Source organism: Coenobita brevimanus, chromosome 25, assembly GCF_032717465.1.
Source record: "Coenobita brevimanus isolate Jiangsu-jjx chromosome 25, ASM3271746v2, whole genome shotgun sequence".
NCBI lineage: Eukaryota > Metazoa > Arthropoda > Malacostraca > Decapoda > Coenobitidae > Coenobita > Coenobita brevimanus.
Genome location: NC_136978.1, coordinates 22,593,357 through 22,613,587, shown reverse-complemented (window position 1 = coordinate 22,613,587; position 20,231 = coordinate 22,593,357). Strand labels below are relative to the sequence as shown.

At 43.7% G+C, this 20,231-nt stretch overlaps 1 protein-coding gene across 3 annotated transcripts in view; it reads right to left on the bottom strand.

Annotated features, from left to right (window-relative positions):
• The window catches only part of LpR1 (Lipophorin receptor 1), an 838,382-nt gene that overhangs the window by 474,069 nt on the left and 344,082 nt on the right, over positions 1-20,231 (bottom strand). For all 3 annotated transcript variants that reach the window (XM_080267931.1, XM_080267932.1, XM_080267930.1), the window contains exon 2: positions 11,723-11,842. In XM_080267931.1, coding sequence (XP_080124057.1) covers positions 11,723-11,825 — 103 coding nt within the window. In that variant the 5' untranslated portion in view covers positions 11,826-11,842. The remainder of the gene's footprint in view (positions 1-11,722; positions 11,843-20,231) is intronic.

The following is a 20,231-nucleotide window of genomic DNA, read 5'->3' as shown; positions in this document are numbered from 1 at the left end:
GAGCATTTTAGATAATCTGCTCAAAAAGCTGGACATTTTAGTTAACTTAAAAAGCGGGACAGATGTAAAAAAAAGTGGGACTCTGGTCACCTTACCTTCCACTGATGCCAACACCAGGTAAGTACAGTACATAGTACACCATGTACTGAATTACTCTACTGTATTGTATTTTGTTTAATTTTCATCTTCTACTCATGGGAAAGTTTTTAGGACTGAGGGTCAATAAAAGTATGACAAATAAATCCACTGAAAAAATGGCATGCTCTTCATCGTCGGAAAGTGTGTGGTACCCATAAAGTTTTCTAACTAAAGAATCTGAAAAATGAGAGGTACCAAGGGGAGACCACAGGGAGGTGTGACAAGAGAACGAGCAAGACAGGCATACGTCCCCAACCACCACCCGCTCCTCTTCCCCTCAACGGAATCCACAAGAGGTACATTACCCTGCTGAATTACTCTCTACCTGGACCAGAGATCACCAAAATCGGAGCAGGGTCTGTATGCCAACAGACTCCCCAAGTAGGACCACGACAATGCCCACCGTGCTCGTTGGGGAAAGGATGCCCACTGTGCTCCTTTCACCTACAGCCACCAGCAGGACCGCAATGATGCCCAACGTGCTCGTTGGAGAGGGAACACCCAACGTGCTTCCCTCTACTGCTGCCCCCACCAGGAGCAGAACCACGGTGATGCCCACTGTGCCCGCCGGGGAGGGAATGCCCACTGCGCTTTCTTCATCTGCACCCCCCACTGGAAGCTGGACCACGGCAATGCCCACTGTGCTTGCTGGGGAGAGGATGCCCACCATGCTCCTCTTGCCTACAGTCCCAGGGTCTAGCGGAACTACGGCGACGCCCACCATGCCTGCCGGGGAGGGAACGCCCACTGTGCTTGCCTCATCTGCTAACTCTTCGGCACCCACCGAGGGTCACGCCCATTGCATGCCTCACTCCTCCAGAGGCCAAGCGGGACGCCTCTCCCGCTCTCCCTGCACCACAGGGGGCAGAACAAGCTCCCCAGTGGAGTCACTGCTGGAAGGGGTCTGGAGATGCTCTACAGTATAGTGAGTCTGGGGGTACACTCACTACAACCAGCACCCCTGTGTCACCAGTCACTGTCGGACTCCCGGAGAAGGAGAAGCCACAGGCAGCCCCTGCTGGACTCCTGACGAAGGCGAGACCACAGACACCAGACACTGAGGGACACCCCCAGGACTCCCGGCCGAGACCTTCCCAGACAAGCCGGCAAACCGTCCTCCACTGAGGGTAGGCGCAAGGCAGCATGCCTACTCGACCTATTCGGCCTCAGCCCCAAGGGCCGATGCACCTACGGAGGCCCCTCCAGTGAAAGGCCTCCCTCTACACCACCCAGCAGCCCTCACCCAACACTCCGGAGCACACACCTGACGAGACCCCTCCCACGCCTGGACGCCACCTTATTAACCCTGGTCTCAGACTCCAATCCCTGTATCTCCCACAAGCCATGTTTTTGTCATCCAAGCTGGAGCTTGGGATTCAAAGCGCGTCTTGGGGTGCTTGGTTTCTGTCCGCAAAAACAGTGCAGGATACGTAGAACCGAAAAATTACACTGGCCCATCGCAGTGTAAACAGAGGGGTTCGCCGAAGAAGATCATCTGACGAATATGCAATTTACGCGTAGCCCTTATTTGTGCTGAACTGGCTCTATACGTCATTAATATCAGCCACCTGCACCCCAATTTTATGTACATCATGCTAATTTCATTATATTTATCATTTACGTGTCCTTGCTGGCCATTCTCACTCTCCCCAGGCTGCACCAAGACAGATCTCGACCACACTTGGGTGAGATAGGAAGATGGTCTTGGTTTCAATGACAAATGCTTGGGATGGCTTCGTATCACTTTGATCGACAAAAATGGAGCAACTTGGTTTCACCGAAGAAGGCTTCAAATCCAATCCGTCAGCTTGGATGACAAAGTCGCAGCTATAGTGCGTGTAAGCTATCATATTGTATTGTGCCAAGTCACTGTACTCTTTACGTGTAATATACGAGCAAGACTGGTTAGCCTGTGTTTTTGAGCCCTGTTCCTCCGGCTGTATGCTCTGGACCCAGTCTTGGAAAGAACCCAATATCAGGCCCATGTACTCAAAGAGCAAGAAGTAGATCTCTGAGAACGTGGCATAACAGAATCAACTTTACCAATGAGTTTGCAACATCTTAGAGAACAGTATCTTGGCATGTCCATTCTGTTAAATGTTATTCATAAAAACATGGAAAAATGAACAAATAAATCCTGAGCATTTATCGGTGAACCAATAATTTTAAAAGTAGTGTTGTACAGCAGAATATTATCAAGATTCCCTTGCTCACAGTTGTGCAAACAACTGTGGCCCACCAATTTATTCATTAGCTGATTGCTGTCACTCCACCCCTCACTCACCACTCAGCTGTTTTGCAGATAATACAGAAAACCCGTACAAACTGCATGGAAAAATAAACTAAAGAAATGAATCTTGAGCACATATTGATAAACTGATGATTAAGAAAGAAGTGTTGTAAAGTTGGCCTAATTCATGACGGCGGAGTATCCAGAAGGTTTCGGTCAGTGATAATGGATAATACTCCTCTAATATCTTTGCAAGAAGACACCTATTATGTAAAACTGTAATCTATCTATCTATATACTGTACCTAGGCTGCTTCCCCCAAGGAAGAGGAGGTAGCCAACACAGGGCGACACACTCCCAATTTACTCATCCACTCAAACACAATCATTTGCATCTTAGCCCCAAAGGGAGAAGGGACGGATCCTCATCGCACCACACCGCATGAGGGTCAACTGCGCAGTGCAGTCAGAGACATCCGCAGCAGGGCCTGACAGCAGAGCCGGTTTACCCCTGCCACTTCATAATAGACCCATCCCCTTACCCGCACCTGACCTGATTAGCTGATCAGTAAATGGCAAAGTACTTATATATTTCAAAACTGTAGGAAACTGGTAGTTATGATAATAAGAAATTCCAAACGAAACTAATTGAAATGTCATGACTATCGCTCAAGGAGTCAGGAATAAGTTGCAAAATTCTATACTGTTTTAGGGAGAGAGAGAGAGAGTGAGAGAGAGGCGAAGATGCACTTGACAGGTTGGTGATGATTGGCTGATTAAATTACTTCATACCCTCTTGACTCATCAGCATTATTAATTGACAACATATACCTGTGGATAAAATTTGGGTTAGTAAATGTTATTTGAACATGTTGCATTCAGCCAATCATCACCTGCCTGTCAAGTACATCTTCGCCTCAATAAAAAAAGAAAAAAAAAAAAAACTGAGTATAGTGTGGTAGTAAGCAATTATTTTTGGTAGTGTAAGACTAAAAAGAAAAGGTTTTCAGTAAACAATGAAAATCTGTCATTTTTACTTACCAAATATTTACCATTAGACTACTAGTGAATGGTTAAAAGTCATTAATTTTTGTTTTTGTTGTCATCTCCATGGACGACGACAGAGAGCGAGAATGCGGCATGTAGGCTATTTTAAATGGCTCGATCAACAAGAAAACTTTTACTCACAGGAAAGCAGTTATGAGTTATTACACTGCATTTGGCCATTTTTCTACTAAGAAAAATCTGTAGAAGACTTAGTATAAGCCTGAGAAATATCAGTGAATGAAATATAAAAGAACCGCGAAAATTTGCCGAGAGTCGGAGCTCCATGGAGAAAGCAAACTTAAGTCATAGTCTAGTATCCTCAGTGCCTGAATGACTGGCAAGAATAATATAATGCAATAAACATATCAATGATTTCAAAACTTCCAAATCAGCATTTTCAGTCTGACAGGGCATGGCGGTTAATTTAAAAAGAAAGATATTCCAGATTTAAAATATCAAACAAGTATGTGCTTTTGCACTGCAATAGTTTGTAAGTCCATGTTTTAGTCCTCTTTACTGCCTAGTGTGAGAAAAATGTATAATCTGTCATACCTGCTAATTCTGCATCAATAGGGAATAAGTGGATACTGTACTGTAATTACATATATTACTGTATATGCTAGAGGAAAGCAAGAAATAAGAGGCAGAAAAGATCTTGCTTCAGCTTCGTGTAGATTATCCTTACTAAGAATAATAATTTGCAGCATCCTTATTGTTCCTATATCATCACCATAGCATTTGAAAAACAGGTAGGGTATTGCATTCACGAGAATTTTCCTAGGTTGGCCTTTGAAACTAGATAATCAGTTTTTGAAATCTTGGAACACAAACATGAGCACAGGGATGTACTGTGCACCGCACGCGGAGTAATATGTTACACATTCAAATCGGGAAAACATGTTACTGGTTAGCTTTTAAATATATCATTGCCTCATGTTATTCATTTCTCATAATTCTTACTGTGATATACTATGTATTTTTTTTTTTTTTCCGATATGACGTGATGAAGTACAGAAGTGTTTACCTTGAAATTATTAAGTATTCACGGAATGCATGGCAGTGCAGTGTCTGAAGCAATCTGGAACTCTGCCATCACTTCTTGGGGCGACTGTACAGTGGAATTATCCAGGCTCCCTTACTCAGTTATGTATAGGGCCATGGGCCACCAATTTATTCCTTGCCTAAATGCCATACTTCACCCCTAACTCGCCACTAAGCTGGTTTGCAGAGAATACACGTAGCTCTCATTTTTCGAACGATCATTATTCGATAATTCGTTACTTCTACATTTATAAAGCTATACCATTTTTTGTTGTTCCAGATGATTATCCCTGCTATTTTGACCAATCGAACCGTGCACCGCCAAACCGACCGGCTGAACTGCAGTCTCCTGTGCTCCGCCCTGCTGATCAGTGTCCTCTTCATCCGTCTGCATTTCTTTTTGGTCTCGTGGAATACTACAGCACCACCATGGTTCCACCCAAGACCCCTACTATTACCCCTGTCAAGTGCAGTCATGTGTCATCAACCTGTGTGAGTATTTCGCCATCATGTGGTCCGGTGACGAGACTATCAGGGTTGCCAGATCGGAACTCGGCCACATTACCAAACTCCACAACTTCATTACCAATTTTAACTTTTCAATGCTAAATTCTTAAAGCATGCACTTATTCTTCATTAAATATATATACAAATGGAAATAATCACTCTCCTTACAATTAGCAGCACGCTGATTATTTCTGTGCTATATAAGCTAGCAGATTAATCAAAGACAGCAGACAATCCACCGTCTCCATCCTCAGTATCTTCCTACATGTGAATAATCCGTTTAGTAATGAACCATGCTGATTCATTACCAGTCGAATTTTCCATCATCAAACTGATCCACATTTGGTAATGAAAAATACCAAATGGCAATCCTGGTGATGACTGCGCCAGTAACTAACGAATGCTCTTAATGCATGATATTGTTTGGCCAGTTTTACAGCATGCACATCTTTGTTTGCACTAGGTTAGGCAGGTTGTAATCACTGGGGTGTCCCGGGGGCCAAGCCTCGCCTGTTAGGTTTCAGTGTTTCCAGTTAGGTTTCCTGAAATAGCTGCTCGGCGGGGTGAACCCGACACCACCACCCCAGGAGGAGAGTATGAGGGGGTGATACCCACCCCACAAGGGGATGACGGAGAGGCTGGCTTACCTGGCTCATCATCCAGGCAAAAGCGACATATCTCTCCCGTGACCCGGCACCCCTCTTCCCCGCAGCTAGACCACCCGGCAGTGTACATGAAGAGTACACTACTCTTCAGCAGTGGGAATGCTCAACAGAATCGGGGTGGAACTTGCAGTGGCAAAGTCCCAAGCACACCCTAGGATGCCGAGTCCTCTGGATCAGCCTCCTATTTAACAGAGGACTCAAGAGGAGCCTCAAGAGTTGCTATCCCCCTACAGGAGGACGGCACGCTCCGTCAGAGCTGTGGCAAAAGCCGAGAGAGTTCGTCCGACCTCTTCCTCCCACCATCCCTGGGACAAACCCTTCCCCATCGGAGGGAGGGTACTCTCCGTCGGAGCTGTGGCAATATCTGAGAGAGTTCATCTGATCTCTTCCTCCCACCATTCCAGGGACAGGAATCCTGACCCCAGCAGAAGGAGGGCACACTCCATCGGGGCTGTGGCGCAAGCTGGGAGAGTACGTCCAATCTCTTCCTCCCGACATCAATGGGTCAGGAGTCCCAGACCCTACAGCTGGAGTGCAGGTTCCGCCAGATCCATGGTTGTGGCCGGGAGAGCCCAACGGGCACTATCTCTCAGCCGCCCGTGTCGGCGGTGCCCGGGAGAGTACTCCCTCACTCCTGCCTTCCCTAGGAGCACAGGCAGTGCCCAACAGCGCTGCCTGACGGAGGGAACATCCCCTGGACCTCCCCCGCACACCCCAGACCAGAGTTTTGGCGGGGCCCTACGGGCCCGTCAAGCAGGAGGCTCGGCCCTCGGCTGCCCTCCTTCCGCTAGTCCCCAAGGTCCTGCCCATCACTCCTGCGGCAGAGTGAGGCGTCCCTCTACCTCTCTACCCGAGAAGGCAGGATTTGCTCCCTTACAGGCACCTCACCCGAGACCAGATTGGGCGAGACATCCCTGAGGCCAGGTGTCCAGTCCTTGCAGCCTCGCCTTCCCTAGGTGCCGTCAGGTTCCGCCAGGATGAGAGGCCACAGTCCAGCCCTGATGGCCTCCTCCTCCTCCAGCCGAGACTGCAGTTCCTGGAGTCAGTAGGCCTCTCCAGACACTCGCTGCGGCGGCCAGACTTCCCCTGGTGCAGGTGGCCGCAGTTCCTCCCTGACGGCTGCCCCTGCCAGACGAGACAGCAGCCCAACAAGGGCACCGCCCTCCTCCCGGTCGACCCTAGGCCTGGGCCCCTCCAGGTCCTCTCTTAGGACCCCGACAACGACTAAGGGCCAGCGCCAAGCAGTGCGTCTTCTGGCCCTCTTTGGCCCTAGCCCGGAGAGCCCAATCTCCTGCTGGGCTGTCGCGGCTAGGGAGCTGCCCAACACACCACCCGCCCACTCCTCCAGGGCTAGTGGCGGCAACACGGCCTACTCTCCCCTGTACTACGCACCGGACAGCCCACCTCCAACGCCTGGCCGTCATCTGGAGCTCCAGGCTAAGGCCCTCCTGCCTTGTCGTCCGTGTCCTCCCTTCCGCACGAATCATGAGTACCACTATGATTATAAGCTTCCCCAGTGCTACTGGATCCCTCCCCATGTGAACTAACTCCTGTGACTCCTCCCCGTGTGTCTCCCCAGTGTTGTACAACCCTCCCCAGTAATCTACCTTCCCCCCCCCATACATCCTCCCCCCCGGCAGCCGCAGTGTTATCTTCCCTCAGCGTGCCATAGGGAACTCTACCTAAGATCTCATGCGTGGAGTGTTCGACACCCTCCCCCCCCCGGGGTCGGTTCCCCAATAGCAGCAATTCTCCTCTTAGTGTCACCCCCTCCCCCTGGGCAGTATACATCAATGTGACCCTTCCCCCAGTGTGCTCTCCCTCTCCCTCCCCAAGACCCCCAGCCCCCGTTCCCCACACGAATAAACCCACCCTAGACTTACTAATACCCCTCCCCCCCATCAAGTGTGAGACATCATATACTCTCATCCCATGTGTCGCGTACATAGTTTAAGGTTAGCTAGGGCCTCGTCTATGTTATGTGTATATATTGTACTAGCTAGGACCTCGTCTATGTCACGTGAATCCCTAGGCTTAAGGGCTTGAATATATGCCGTCATCTATGTCACGCACCTATCGGAATGGGTATACTGTATTATGCTGTCTGTATGTGTGGATATGATGTACCTGACATATTATGTGGAATATTGTCTGTGACACTGTGTAGATATAACCCTACTTCAGGAAGGTGAAATTCCATGTATAAGCCAGACTTGCTGAACTAGGTGGAAAGTGATTGTTGTAAACATTATTCTAAGTCAATGTAAGTTTCTTAGTTTTGCTCATAGAACGGTGTGTGTTTGTCTTTTGAAAATATATAAGTGTGCCTTTGACCAGTGGTGTTTGTGTTTTTCCTTCCTTACTAGTACTGACACGGTCGGGAATAAAGAACCCAAGGCTGCACCGTGTCTGTACCCAAGAAGTTGGGGCGCAGAACATGCTGCAAAACACTTCCACTGCTATTTATGGTTTTAAATTGAATACATTTGAGTTTGTTTGGTGTGGTGACATTATGTCCAGTTGGGGGGACAGGCAATAAACATGCTAACGAAGGCGTCCAGATGGCCTGCTTTAAGATCGCCAAGTACAGAAGGTATATTTCGTTTATTCTCCAATATTTTTTTTAAATCAAAAATCAAATGTCAATCGTCTGAGATGTATGTGGTACTACAATAACTTTCCTTAAGAAAGTACATCAATAAGAAAACAGCTCAAATTCCTGTGGCACTTTCGTTCATATTTACCAGTATTTTTTCCATCTTTATTGAATATTTCTTGAATGATGAAGGTGGTCAGGAACCTAACCCCCCTATTTCTTATGTGTGTTACATCTATAGAGTGAGTTTAAGAGGTTATGTTTCAAATGGGAATGTTTGTGGGGTCCTGGGTACGAGTTGTATTGTACATAATGCAATGATATATATAGCCTATGTATAAGTATATATATCAGATGTCAGAGAAAACTGGGAAAGCATTAGTGATGTATTGGATATCCGCCTCCATGAAGCCTCCACAGTGAAAATAATGTCCACATTACTATCTGCATCCGCGTCTTCAGACAACAAAAGCTCCGCATCATTATCCGCCGCCTCGTTTTCAGATAATAAAAGCTCCACATAATAATCTGCCTCCACGTCAAAGAACCGCAGAGGTTGCTGATCTCCACCCATCCAATATTTCTCCTTTCTCTTTTTTCATAATTCTTTTTCTCTCTCCTTTTCATCCACAACTCTCATCTCTGTTCCTCTCACCTACCAGTCCCTCTTCCTCTTTCTGTTTTCTTCTCTATTAGCTCTCTTCCTCCCTCCTTCTCTCATTGTTCCTCTTCTCTCTCTCTCTACCTATCTGTTGCAATAGTTACACATGCTATGTTAATATACAGACATATCTGGACTAAAAGTTTATACTGCATAAATGTACTGTAATATGCGTAAAAAAAATCCACATCCGCAACCGCAGACATGGAGGTAAAAATAATCCGCAGTTGTGTCTGCGTCTGCAAAAATTAATATCTTAACCTCCGCAGTTTTATCCGCAACTGCATTTTAGTCAGAATGGACAGTAACACAATACCATATGCAACACTGAATGCTGAGCCAGCTGTGTGTGTGTGTGGGGGGTACTATACAATATCCGGCATTTTTTGCTTTAACCGGGGTAGGGGATTGGGTGAATTACAACGGATAATTGAGAATTTACTGTAGAAAAAGAATGGTACATTTCAGAAAGGGAGGAAAAAGAATAATGATGAGACAGAAAAGAAAAAGGAAGGGAGAGAAAAACACCATAAACGGAAATGGAATACGAAAAACAAAGGATGACAATGGAATAGGAGGATGGAGGCAGACTGCAAGAAGAGGATGGGGTAAGAAAGATAAAGAAGACAATGCAGAAAACTGTCAATGAAACGATGGAGGAAGCAAAGAACAAGAAGGAAAAAAAAAAAGAGGTAGAGGAAGAAAATTATGAGGAAAAAAGAAGATAGGAAGAAAATTATGAGGAAAAAGGAAGATAGTATGATGAGGAGACATGCGAAAAACAGGAAAGAAGTAAGAGAAGATGTGAAGCAAAGATTACTGGTACAAATAAACGAAAGGATAAAGTGGGAAAAGAAAAGTACAAATGACTGAGGAAGAAAAGAAGATGAGGAGACAGAGAAAGGAATGATGTAGAGATAGGTGGAAATGATGAAGATTCAAAGGAAGAAAACAGGAAGCTGAAGAAAAATGAAGATAAGAAGAGGAGGAAAGATGTGACAGACGAAAGAAAAAAGATCCGAGGAGAAAAGAGAGGGGACAAGAAGGGTAAGGAATACGAACAGATGAAGAAGGGTGCCAAGCAGAAGAATAAAACAAAACCTCTACGAGAAAGAAAAATGAGACAAATAAAATGGAGAGAGAGAGAGAGGAGGAGAAGGAAAAATAAAAATAAAAGGAAAAAGAAAAAGACCAAGCAGAAGAAAGAAGAAAAGAAACATGAATAAAGAATAAGAAAAAGAAGAAAAAAGGGAAAGACGAAGAAATGAACAAGAAAATAACGAAGAAAACGATGATGAAGAAGAAAAACAGGAAGAAAATGGAGGAGGAGAAGAAAAGAAGATGAAAAGAAGAAAAGAAGATGAAAAGAAGAAAAAGAGGATGATGAAGAAAGGAAGAGGAAGAAAAGAAGAAAAGAAAAAGAAAAGAAAAGAAAAAGAAAAGAAAAAGAAAAATAAGAAAAGAAAAATAAGAAAAGAAAAAGAAAGAATATGAGAACGGGAAGAAAAAGATGAGGAAGGAATGGACAGGCAGAAATGAAGAAGAAAAGAAGAAGAAGAAAAGAAGAAGATAACAAGAAGAAAAAGATTAAGAAAAGAACAGGAAAAGAAGATGAAGAGGAAAGAAGAAGAAGAAGAAGAAGATGAAGAGGAAAGAAGAAGAAGAAGAAGAAGAAGAAGCAAAGAAGAAAAAGAAGAAGAAGCAAAGAAGAAGAAGAAGAAGCAAAGAAGAAGAAGAAGAAGCAAAGAACAAGAAGAAGAAGCAAAGAGGAAGAAGAAGAAGCAAAGAAGAAGAAGAAGAAGAAGATGATGATGATGATGGAAAGAAGACAAAGAAAAGAAAAAAGAAGAAAAGTAGAGAACACGAAAAAGAAGAAAACCATGAAGAAGAAAGTATGAAGAAGAAAAAAAGAAATGAAGAGGAAGAAGAAGAAGAGAAGAAAAAGGACTATTTATTGGAGAGAAAGTGAATATGGATAAAGAGGAAGAAAATAAGAGCGAGAAAGAGACATGGAATGCATGAAGAATGATAGAAGACGAGACATAGGAGCAAAAAGGCAAAGAAGAGATAGAAAATAGATAATTAGAAAGAAAATTCGAAGGAGGGAGGAGGCGAGGTAGGCCAAGAAGAAGGTGGAGAGATATAGTGGATGAATGTGTGCGGAAGAGAGGTTTGGAAGTCGGTGAGGCTAGGGAACTGACAGGAGATCGAGCTGGCTGGCTGAATTTTGTGAGGAGATATGCATGATCTGGGATTTTTGGCACCCCTTTTTAACGTGGCAGCGTCTGGATTGATTCTGTCGGATACGATATGTGAAGCTACAGAAAGTGGTGAATATTTTTGGTGTATCCGATAGAACCAGGATTCCGGGGGCTTGAATGATGAGTGAATGGAAGCATGGCCCATTGGATTGGGCAATTTTGGGCTGTCTGGACATTGCTACTCCTCACCCTGCCCTTGGGTGGGAAAGGAGGTCCGGATGATGATGATGATGATGAGAAAGAAAATGATGAAAAGGTGACAAAGGATGAAAAAAGAGAAAGAAACAGAGGAAGGAAATGTGTGGCAAAAATAAATAAATAAATAAACGTGAATAGGAGACAAGAAAAAGATGAAGAGAGCAGAAAGAAAGGACAAGAGGAAGGATAAGAGATAAAGAGGATACACAATGCCAAAACAGTTATGGAAGAAGAAAGAGATTGAGGAAGGAGACATGAAAATAATGGAAGAGGGAAGAAATGGACTAATTTCTCCCTCCCCTCCTTTCTCTACTTTCTTTTTTACCCTTTTTTTCTTTCGCTCCTCATTCCCCCTCTCCCCTCTCCCTATCTGTCTCACCACAAAGTGTCTTGTCCTCGTCGGAGTGGTCGTCACAGTCAAACTCTGCGTCACACTGCCACCGTTGCGGGATGCACTTGCCGTCACCACATCGGAACTCCATCTGCTTGCACGGTTGTTCTGGGGGAGGGGAAATACCAGTGTTATATGACAATATACAGTATATATAGTGTTTAAATACAAGGAAGAAGGAACCAAAGGCCAGGAGCCTGCACTGTTCCCTCCAAGAAACAACAAAATCAAGATAAAGAGCCAAATTTAAGATCCGTTAATTTCGATATGCCTGGACACTGCGCTCAAAAGACTGGAGATCATAGGCAGTAAGAAGTACAGACACAAGGAGACAGTTCCTGAGTTGACCTGTTGCATACATGATGGGCTGGGAGTAACGGTTAACTCTTGGCTTAGAGAGTTGGACAGAAAAGTGATGAGAGTTTGTAGCTAGACGGGTGCTACATGCCCGTCGTAGTGGTGGAGGGATGCAAGCAGACAGTTCAGAGGAGCAGTGACTGCTGAAGTAGCGAAAGAACAAAGATAAAGCAGAAACAGTGCAGCAATGAGACAGAGGTTGAAGGGAGCCAGTAAAACGAGGAGAGTTAATGAGACAAAAAGCCTTTGACTCCACCTTGTTGAGAATTGTGTGTGGGGAGCCTCTTCACACATGAGAGTTGTACTCTACACAGGGGTGAATAAAACCCCATACATAAAGTCAACAACTGTGCAGGGGTAAAGAAGGCACGGAGTTGACTTAGCACACCCAATCTTTTGGTGGCAGATTTTACAAGAGAGGTAATATGTTCTTTCCAAGATAAATCTCGAGAGAATGAAACACCAAGTATGTTTTGAGAAGATGCAGGATTGAGCTGGATATTGTTAAAATTTAGCAGGTACTCTTGTGGAAGATTTTGTCAGGTTGATAGATGTAAGAACTGAGTATTTGATGCATTAAAAACAAGGTTATATAACCCAAGTCAGACATTAGGTGTGCCATAGTCTCATCCCTTGTTTGTTGACGTAACTGCTGGGATGGATGCTGCAGGCAGCAAATGGAAAGCTGAAGGGTGGAGTCATCAGTGTATGAATGGATAGGGTTAGATGTACAGCTTAGAGCATCATTGATGAATAAAAGAAAGAGAGCTGGTGACGGGACAGAGCCCTGAGGAACACCACTGTTGATAGCTTTAGGATAACAGTGGCTGTCTACAATAGCAACTACGGAACGGCCAGAAAGAGTGTGATGAAGGCGCAGATTGGAGGACAGAAACTGTAAGAGGACAATTTGGAAATTGAAGATTTATGCCAGGTTCCACTGAAAGCCTTTCAGATGTCAGGTACAATGACAAAGCTTTCGCCAAAGTCCTGAATGGAGGATGATCAGGAGTCTCAATGGTACGTGAGACGATTGCCAGTGGAGTGTCCCTGAAGGAACTCATACTGTCAATCAGGAAGATACTTTATTTTTTTGTGTGTTACAAAAAGACTCAAAAACTTTTGAAACACAGGATGTTAAAGTAACTGGGCGATAGTTAGAGGGTTGGGAATGGTCACCCTTCTTTGAGACACGCTGAATGAGAGCAAACTTTCAGCAAGAAAGACAGGTGCAAGTTGATAGACAAAGGCAGGGTGTACGCACAGAAGCACAGTTCTTGAGGACAACAGGAGAGACCCCATCACACCCATATACCTTGTTAGTATTGGGACCAGTGATGGCAGAAAATACACCAATTTAATATATTTTAATGTCAGCCATGAGGAAGTCAAATGAAGAGAGTGATGGAGGACCAGCACTGGAATCATCTACGGTGGAACTGGAGGAGAAAGTATGAGAGAAGAGTTCTGCTTTAACAATAGGCGAAATAGCTACAAAGCCATCAGGGTGGAAAAGAGGAGGGAATGATGATAAGTTGTTAGAAAGGTTTTTGGCAAGGTGCCAGAAGGAACAGGAAGAATTCGAGTTGGAGAGTTCAGAGCATTTAGTATGAATGAAATTATTTTTAGCAGAGTGAAGAACAGACTTAGCACGGTTCCGGGCATAAAGATAAAAGATATGAGATTCAGGAGTGGGTTGGCTCCGGTGCTTTTTGTTGGCCTTCTCCTTGATGTGGACAGCATTAGAACAAGTGTGATTAAACATTTTTTTTTTCTGCATTAGTTAAAGGATATGAAAAAGGAATGTATGCTTCCATGCCCGTGAGAATAACCTCTGTAATGTGCAAGGCACACTCAGACGGCTTTCGGCCATGGAGGCAATAATCATCCCAGGGAAAATCAAAGAAGTGCTGCCAGAGGGCCTTCCAATCAGCAGCTCCAAAGTGCCACAACCAATGCTTCTTTGGAGGGTCCACAGGCCTTACGGGAGTGATAGGACAGGTTGTGACTGGAGGAGCCCAACAGAGAGGAAAAAACAACAGTGTAAGCAGAAGGATTGGTTGTAAGGAAATGGTCAAGTATGTCGGAACTCTCTCCAAGGCGGTCAGGGATATAGGTAGGGTGCTGTTCAAGCTGCTCTGGGTCATTATGGATAGAAAAGAGGTAGGCTTGTTCACCAAGTGGATCAGTGAAAGGAGAGGAGAGACAAAGGTGGTGGTGAACACTAAAATTTCCGAGAATGGAAATTTCAGAGAAAGAAGAAATGGATATGATGTGTTCCACCTTGGAAGTAAGACAGTCGAAGAATTTTTCATAGTCAGCAGAATTTGGGGATAAGTAAACAACACAGATATATTAAGTTAGAGAATGAGAGGAAAGCCAAAGCCAGAGGGTAGTGAATTAAGAAAATTCAAGTTCAGTAACACGTGAGCAAGATATGTCATTGCATACCAATACATAACTGCCACACAGGGTAGAGAATTAAAAAAAAAATCAAGTTCAGGAACACGTGAGCAAGATGTGTCATTGCACAGATATACATAACAGCCACCTTTGGCTTTGAAGCGAGTACAGCGTAAGTAGGAGTGTACAGAGAAGGGTTTGCTAACAGTCACCTCACCCAGCTGAGTCTCAGGAGAAGGTGAGGTTTAGAGAAGTGGTGTTCAACAGAGAAAGTTTGAGGAAAGGCTGCAAATGTTGCAGAAATGAATCAGACAGTGGTTCTGGGCATCTCGATGGGTCGTCAACGGGAGGAGGGGGGGCTTTGAATGGTCCCCCTCCTCCTGGGGACTCCGAGGCTTGGCTTGTTGATGCCATTTTTTTTTTTTTTTTCCGAACAAAAGTGAAGTGTGTAATGTGCATGTAGTTTGGTATTGACAGTTACAGGAACTTGTACTGGAGAGCATGCTGGCTACTCTCTGTTACTGAAACATTGAAAAAGCTATGCAAAGGGGGATGGTCAGAAGCTAGTCCCGAGGGATGATGAAAAGGGAGCTCCAGTTCTCCCTGTCATCAGCTTTTCATCCACCTTGGGAGTACCACCCTGCTCGAATGGTGCTACAGTCTACTCCCTGTATAATAATAAAATATGAAATAGTAAATTTTCATTTTATCTGTTCTGTGGCAAAAAGAGACCAATGTCACTGGAAGAAAAAAATAAAGTAGCAGGAAGATAACAGGGTACAAGACAGACAGTTGTTAAAAGTGTGAAGAAAGTCTCACAAGTGTGATCTTTTGAAATAATAACACTACTGTTCTGAAGCAAAATCTGCTTAATTCAAATGATAATATAAAAGGGCGCCGTATCTTCCGAATTAGCAAATTTTCCCAATGTAAGAAAAGGTATAAGGTACAATAAATTAGATTAGAGAAGAAGACCTTTAAGTATTGGAAGGAGAATTGGTAAGGTCCGTAAAAAAGGTTGGACTGGGGAAGAAGAGAACGGTTTGTGTGTGTGTGGGGGGGAATGTGTAAAAAATGGGAAAGGAACGAAAAAATGGTTCGATAGACCAGAGAAGTGCATAAGGGTTGAGGAGATGGAAACTATAAGCTTGGAAAAGTCGAAGATAGGGGAAAAAAAAATACATATAGAACACAAGGAGCGAGGTATGAGAAGTGGGGAAGAAGTGGGAATGTTGGTTAAACAATAAGTTAAGGAAGAGCACGATGAAAAGCAAGGTGGATGTTGTGGGAAAGGGGTGCAGTTATGGAGTGGGCAGATCAAGGGAAGGTGATAGGGTGCAAGGAGGGGGAGGTGTCAAAAAGGGGATATCAGGGAGAAAGAACAGGAAAAAAAAAATGAGTGGGGGCAGTATATGAGATATCAGGGAGAAAGAACAGGAAAAAAAAATGAGTAGGGGTAGTATACGAGGGCTAGACTCCAGCACCTGCCGAACAGGGCAGGACTCCCGAGGTGGATGGCAAGCTGGTGATAGGGAAAGCTGGAGCTCCCGTTTCACCAACCCTCAGGACTTGATCCTGACCATCTCCCTTTGCTGAATATTTTCAGTGCATTCATTCACACAGAGAGTAGGCCAGCATGCTCTCATAATACCTCTACCTTCAACTGTCTACACCACACTACACGCGCATAACATATCACACCTTCTATTCACTCTCCTTAGCAATGGCCGCTGCAATGTTACTATCAAATGAAGTGGTACCTCGGATTCCCACCATCGACAGGGATAGGGCTAGGGGCACAAGGTCCTCCCGGTCGCCATCAAGCAACTGTGCCAGCAGCTACTCTTGCAATTTCCAATGATGCTCGTCAGCAGAGAAGTGAAAGCGCGGCCTTATTCTTCACCAACATGCATGGCCTTTGCATAACTTTAAACACAGTTTATTTTTTCCTTCAATCCATATCCCCTCTGGCCCTTTTCCTCACAGAACCACAAATCTCAACCTCTACTGATATATCCACATTTTTTTTCCCGGTTACCATCTCCTCACTAATTTCCTTAACAAGGGCGGCACCTGTTGTAATATCAAATCCTAATATGCAGTTGACACTATTTTAAACTTCACTTCATCCAGTTTTGATTACTCATTGTATAAACTTAACTATCAGAATATTACCAAATATATCTGTGTAGTTTATTGCTCCCCCAGTGCTTCTTCGGAACTCAGTTTATTTGATCCCATTATTATCCATGCAGTTGAGTAACCTTAACCTTGCCCTTAGCACCGAAATTACCATTTTGGGTGATTTTAACATACATAATGTTGAATGGTTATTGCATTATTCCAGGATTGATGACGCTGGTCTAGAGTGCGAGCTGTTTGCAGTATCGTTTAATCTCACCCAGCTGGTAAAGCAGCCAACCAGAATACCTGATAATCCTGACCACAATGCCCATCTCTTGGATTTATTATTGACAAATAATCCAGATCAATACATGATAGAGATATTGTCACCACTTGGATCCTCTGACCACAATCTCATCAAAGCCTCATTAGTTAACCCCCCACACCTCCCCGTTCTGAACCTGTCAGGGTGACCTGATGGCACTTTGATAGGGCAAACTGGGATGGATTTAGAAATTATCTTGCTGACATTCCATGGCAACCTTTCTTCTCTAGTGATCCCAATTCTACCCAGTCCCACATTTGCGACTTAATACTAGCTGGTATGGATTTATTCATACCAAGTCAACAGTTCACTAAAAGATCGAACTCTCCAAAATGGTGCCAGAGCAACAGCCCAAAAGTCATTAGCATATAAATCTTACTTAAAATCAATAATATCTGAATCACTCTCTCAACTTAAAATTGCTAGAAATCATGAAAAAGCTGTAATAAATCTAGCTAAATCAAACTTTCATCAAAAGCAAGCATCAAAACGACTTAACAATCCCAATGACAATAGAATATTCTGGTCAACTCTTAATTCTTTCAATAATAACTTTAACAAACCATCATCCATTCCCCCACTAAAATCTTCAGATGGCAACATTACAAATGACCCACGTGCGAAAGCAGATATTTTTGCCAGTACAGTAACCCCTCCAATATCCGGATCAATAGAGCCATAGGCAGGTCCGGATAGTGGTCCTGTCCGGATATTGGGCCCCAGCTTATGGACTTGTACTTATGGACCCTAACTCTGAAAAACACCTATACAACTCCCTCTGGACATGCATTGCACCTATTTAAGACCCAAATCACACCAATAAGGGACATAAAAGACTAAAATAAATGCAAAAGAACCATAAAATGAGGTTTTAGAGGTGAGTTTATACAATATTAAACATTCTGGGTACTTACAAGTCCCTTGCTCTTGGACTGGTTTGAACCGCCAGTTTGCAGTCCACAGTTAATCCTCTGCACTCTAAATTCTAATTTCTTAACACTGCACAACACTGTAAATTCCTGTGTGTTCTAGTGGCAAGGTATTGCAGTTTATTCACTGTTTATTCACAAACAACAAGCACCTGTGGCTTGCACTGTTATGAGTATCTGCTCTCCATCGGAGTTAAGCTGTGACTGTTGATGTTGGTGGGGTAACACAGTTGCCAGATCGCAACAGCCACATTACCAACCTCCTCAACTTTCATTGTCAAATATAACTTTTCATTACCAAATTCGTAAAGCTAGCATATATTCTTCACTAATTATATATACAAGTGGAAATACATGTAATCACTCTCCTTATAACTAACACCATGTTGATTATTTTCACACTATGTAGGGTAGCAGATTAATCAGAGAGAGCAAACAATCCACCATCTCCATCCTGTGTATCCTCATACATGTGAAAAATCCATTTGGTAATGCATTATTCTAATTCATTACCAAACGAATTTTTCATTACCAAATTGGCCCAGACTTGGTAATGAAAAATACCAAATGGCAACCTGACAGGGGAGGGGGGAGGGGGAGGAAGGAAGGGGTGAAGGGACCATGGTGTAACAGCTGTTTGGCGCCAGGTGGGAATTTCAAATTATGGGATGGAGAAAAGTCAGATTTTTTTCGAATTTTTTACGGTTTTTGGCCCATTTTGGGAATATTGGATCCCAGGAGGATTATGTCCGGTTAGTGGGGATGTTCGGATATTAGAGGGATTACTGTACATTTGCCAGAAATTCTACCAAAGACAATGCCAGCCAGAACGTCCCAGTACTAGAACTTGCCTCTCCCGAAATTGTTCCACTTAAAATACATACAAGATATGTAAAATCCATCCTAGATAATTTACCCACCAACAAAGTTCCAGGCCCAGATGGAATTCCGCTAATTGTTTTGAAAAGGTGTTTCCCTAAACTTGCCTCTGTTCTAGCTATATTATTCGGACTATGCATACGTACTTCTTCATTCCCAATTCATAGAAAGAAGCCAATATCCACCCAATTCCGAAGAAAGGAAGTTCCTCTAACCCCTCTGATTACAGACCAATAGCAGTCACATCTTCTCTTGGTAAGGTATTTGCAACTTTAATTATTAAGCACATTGTTAAACATCCTGAATCCAACAACTCGATTAGTGATAAACAATATGGTTTTCGCCACGAAAGATCCACCATTGACATACTCGGTCTCCTAACTCATACCATTCATCAATCAATTGACCTATATGGAGAAACTCATGCAGTAGCCCTTGATATTTCTAAAGCTTTCGATAGAGTATGGCACCGTTCCCTGCTGTCCAAACTCCCTTGCTATGGACTAACGTCTTTTGTTCCTTTGATCTCCTATCTCAGTGACAGGAAAATAAAACTATATTATGTAAATTCCAATTTCCACTCAGATAATGCCAGCGTCCCGCAGCGATCAGTTCTGGCGCCAACCCTATTCCTAGTTCACATTAATGATCTCTTATCTGTCACCCACAATCCCATCCACTCATATGCAGATGACTCAACACTACATAGTTCATTCACACTCAGACACCCATTTACAAAGTCTAATATCTTTACCTCTCAACTCAGTACAGCCATTTCCATAAATCAAGACCTATCTACGATCAGCGAATGGGGACAAAACAACCTTGTCTCATTTAATGCTAGTAAAGCTAATGATGCACAGTTTGCTAATAGACAGATACTGCCTGATTCGTATATTACCTTCAGTACTACCAATATACATGTATTCCCATCTCCAAAAATATTGAAATTCTTGGCATCTCACTTAACAATGTACTCAGCTGGACCTCTCATGTTAGATCAGTTGCTAAAACCACCACAAAGAAACTTGGATTAATGTACAGAGTCCGTAACTCCTTCACTGACGAACAGTTAGCTATAATTTATAAGAGTCATGTGCGCTCTCAGCTTGAATATTGCTCACCCTTGTGGAATGGATGTGGAGAGATTGCATTAAAACAACTAGACAAAATTCAGAACAAGGCTGTTAGAATTATTAACATCCCTGCCATTACAAATAAACTACCTCTCCAACAAGTAAGAAGGAATGTTGCCTCCCTTGCATTATTTTACAGATATTTTTATGGCAAATGCTCAGACGAAGTTGCGTCCACGGTGCCACCTCTCCATGCCTTCCCTCATGCCACACAGGCATCTGGTAGTGCTCATGACTGGAATGTCACTCAACCATATTGCAGAACTTCTGCCCATCAGAATTCTTTCATTCTCCGTACTGCATCTCTTTGGAACTCGCTTCCCCAGAGTTGTTTCCCTCCAAAC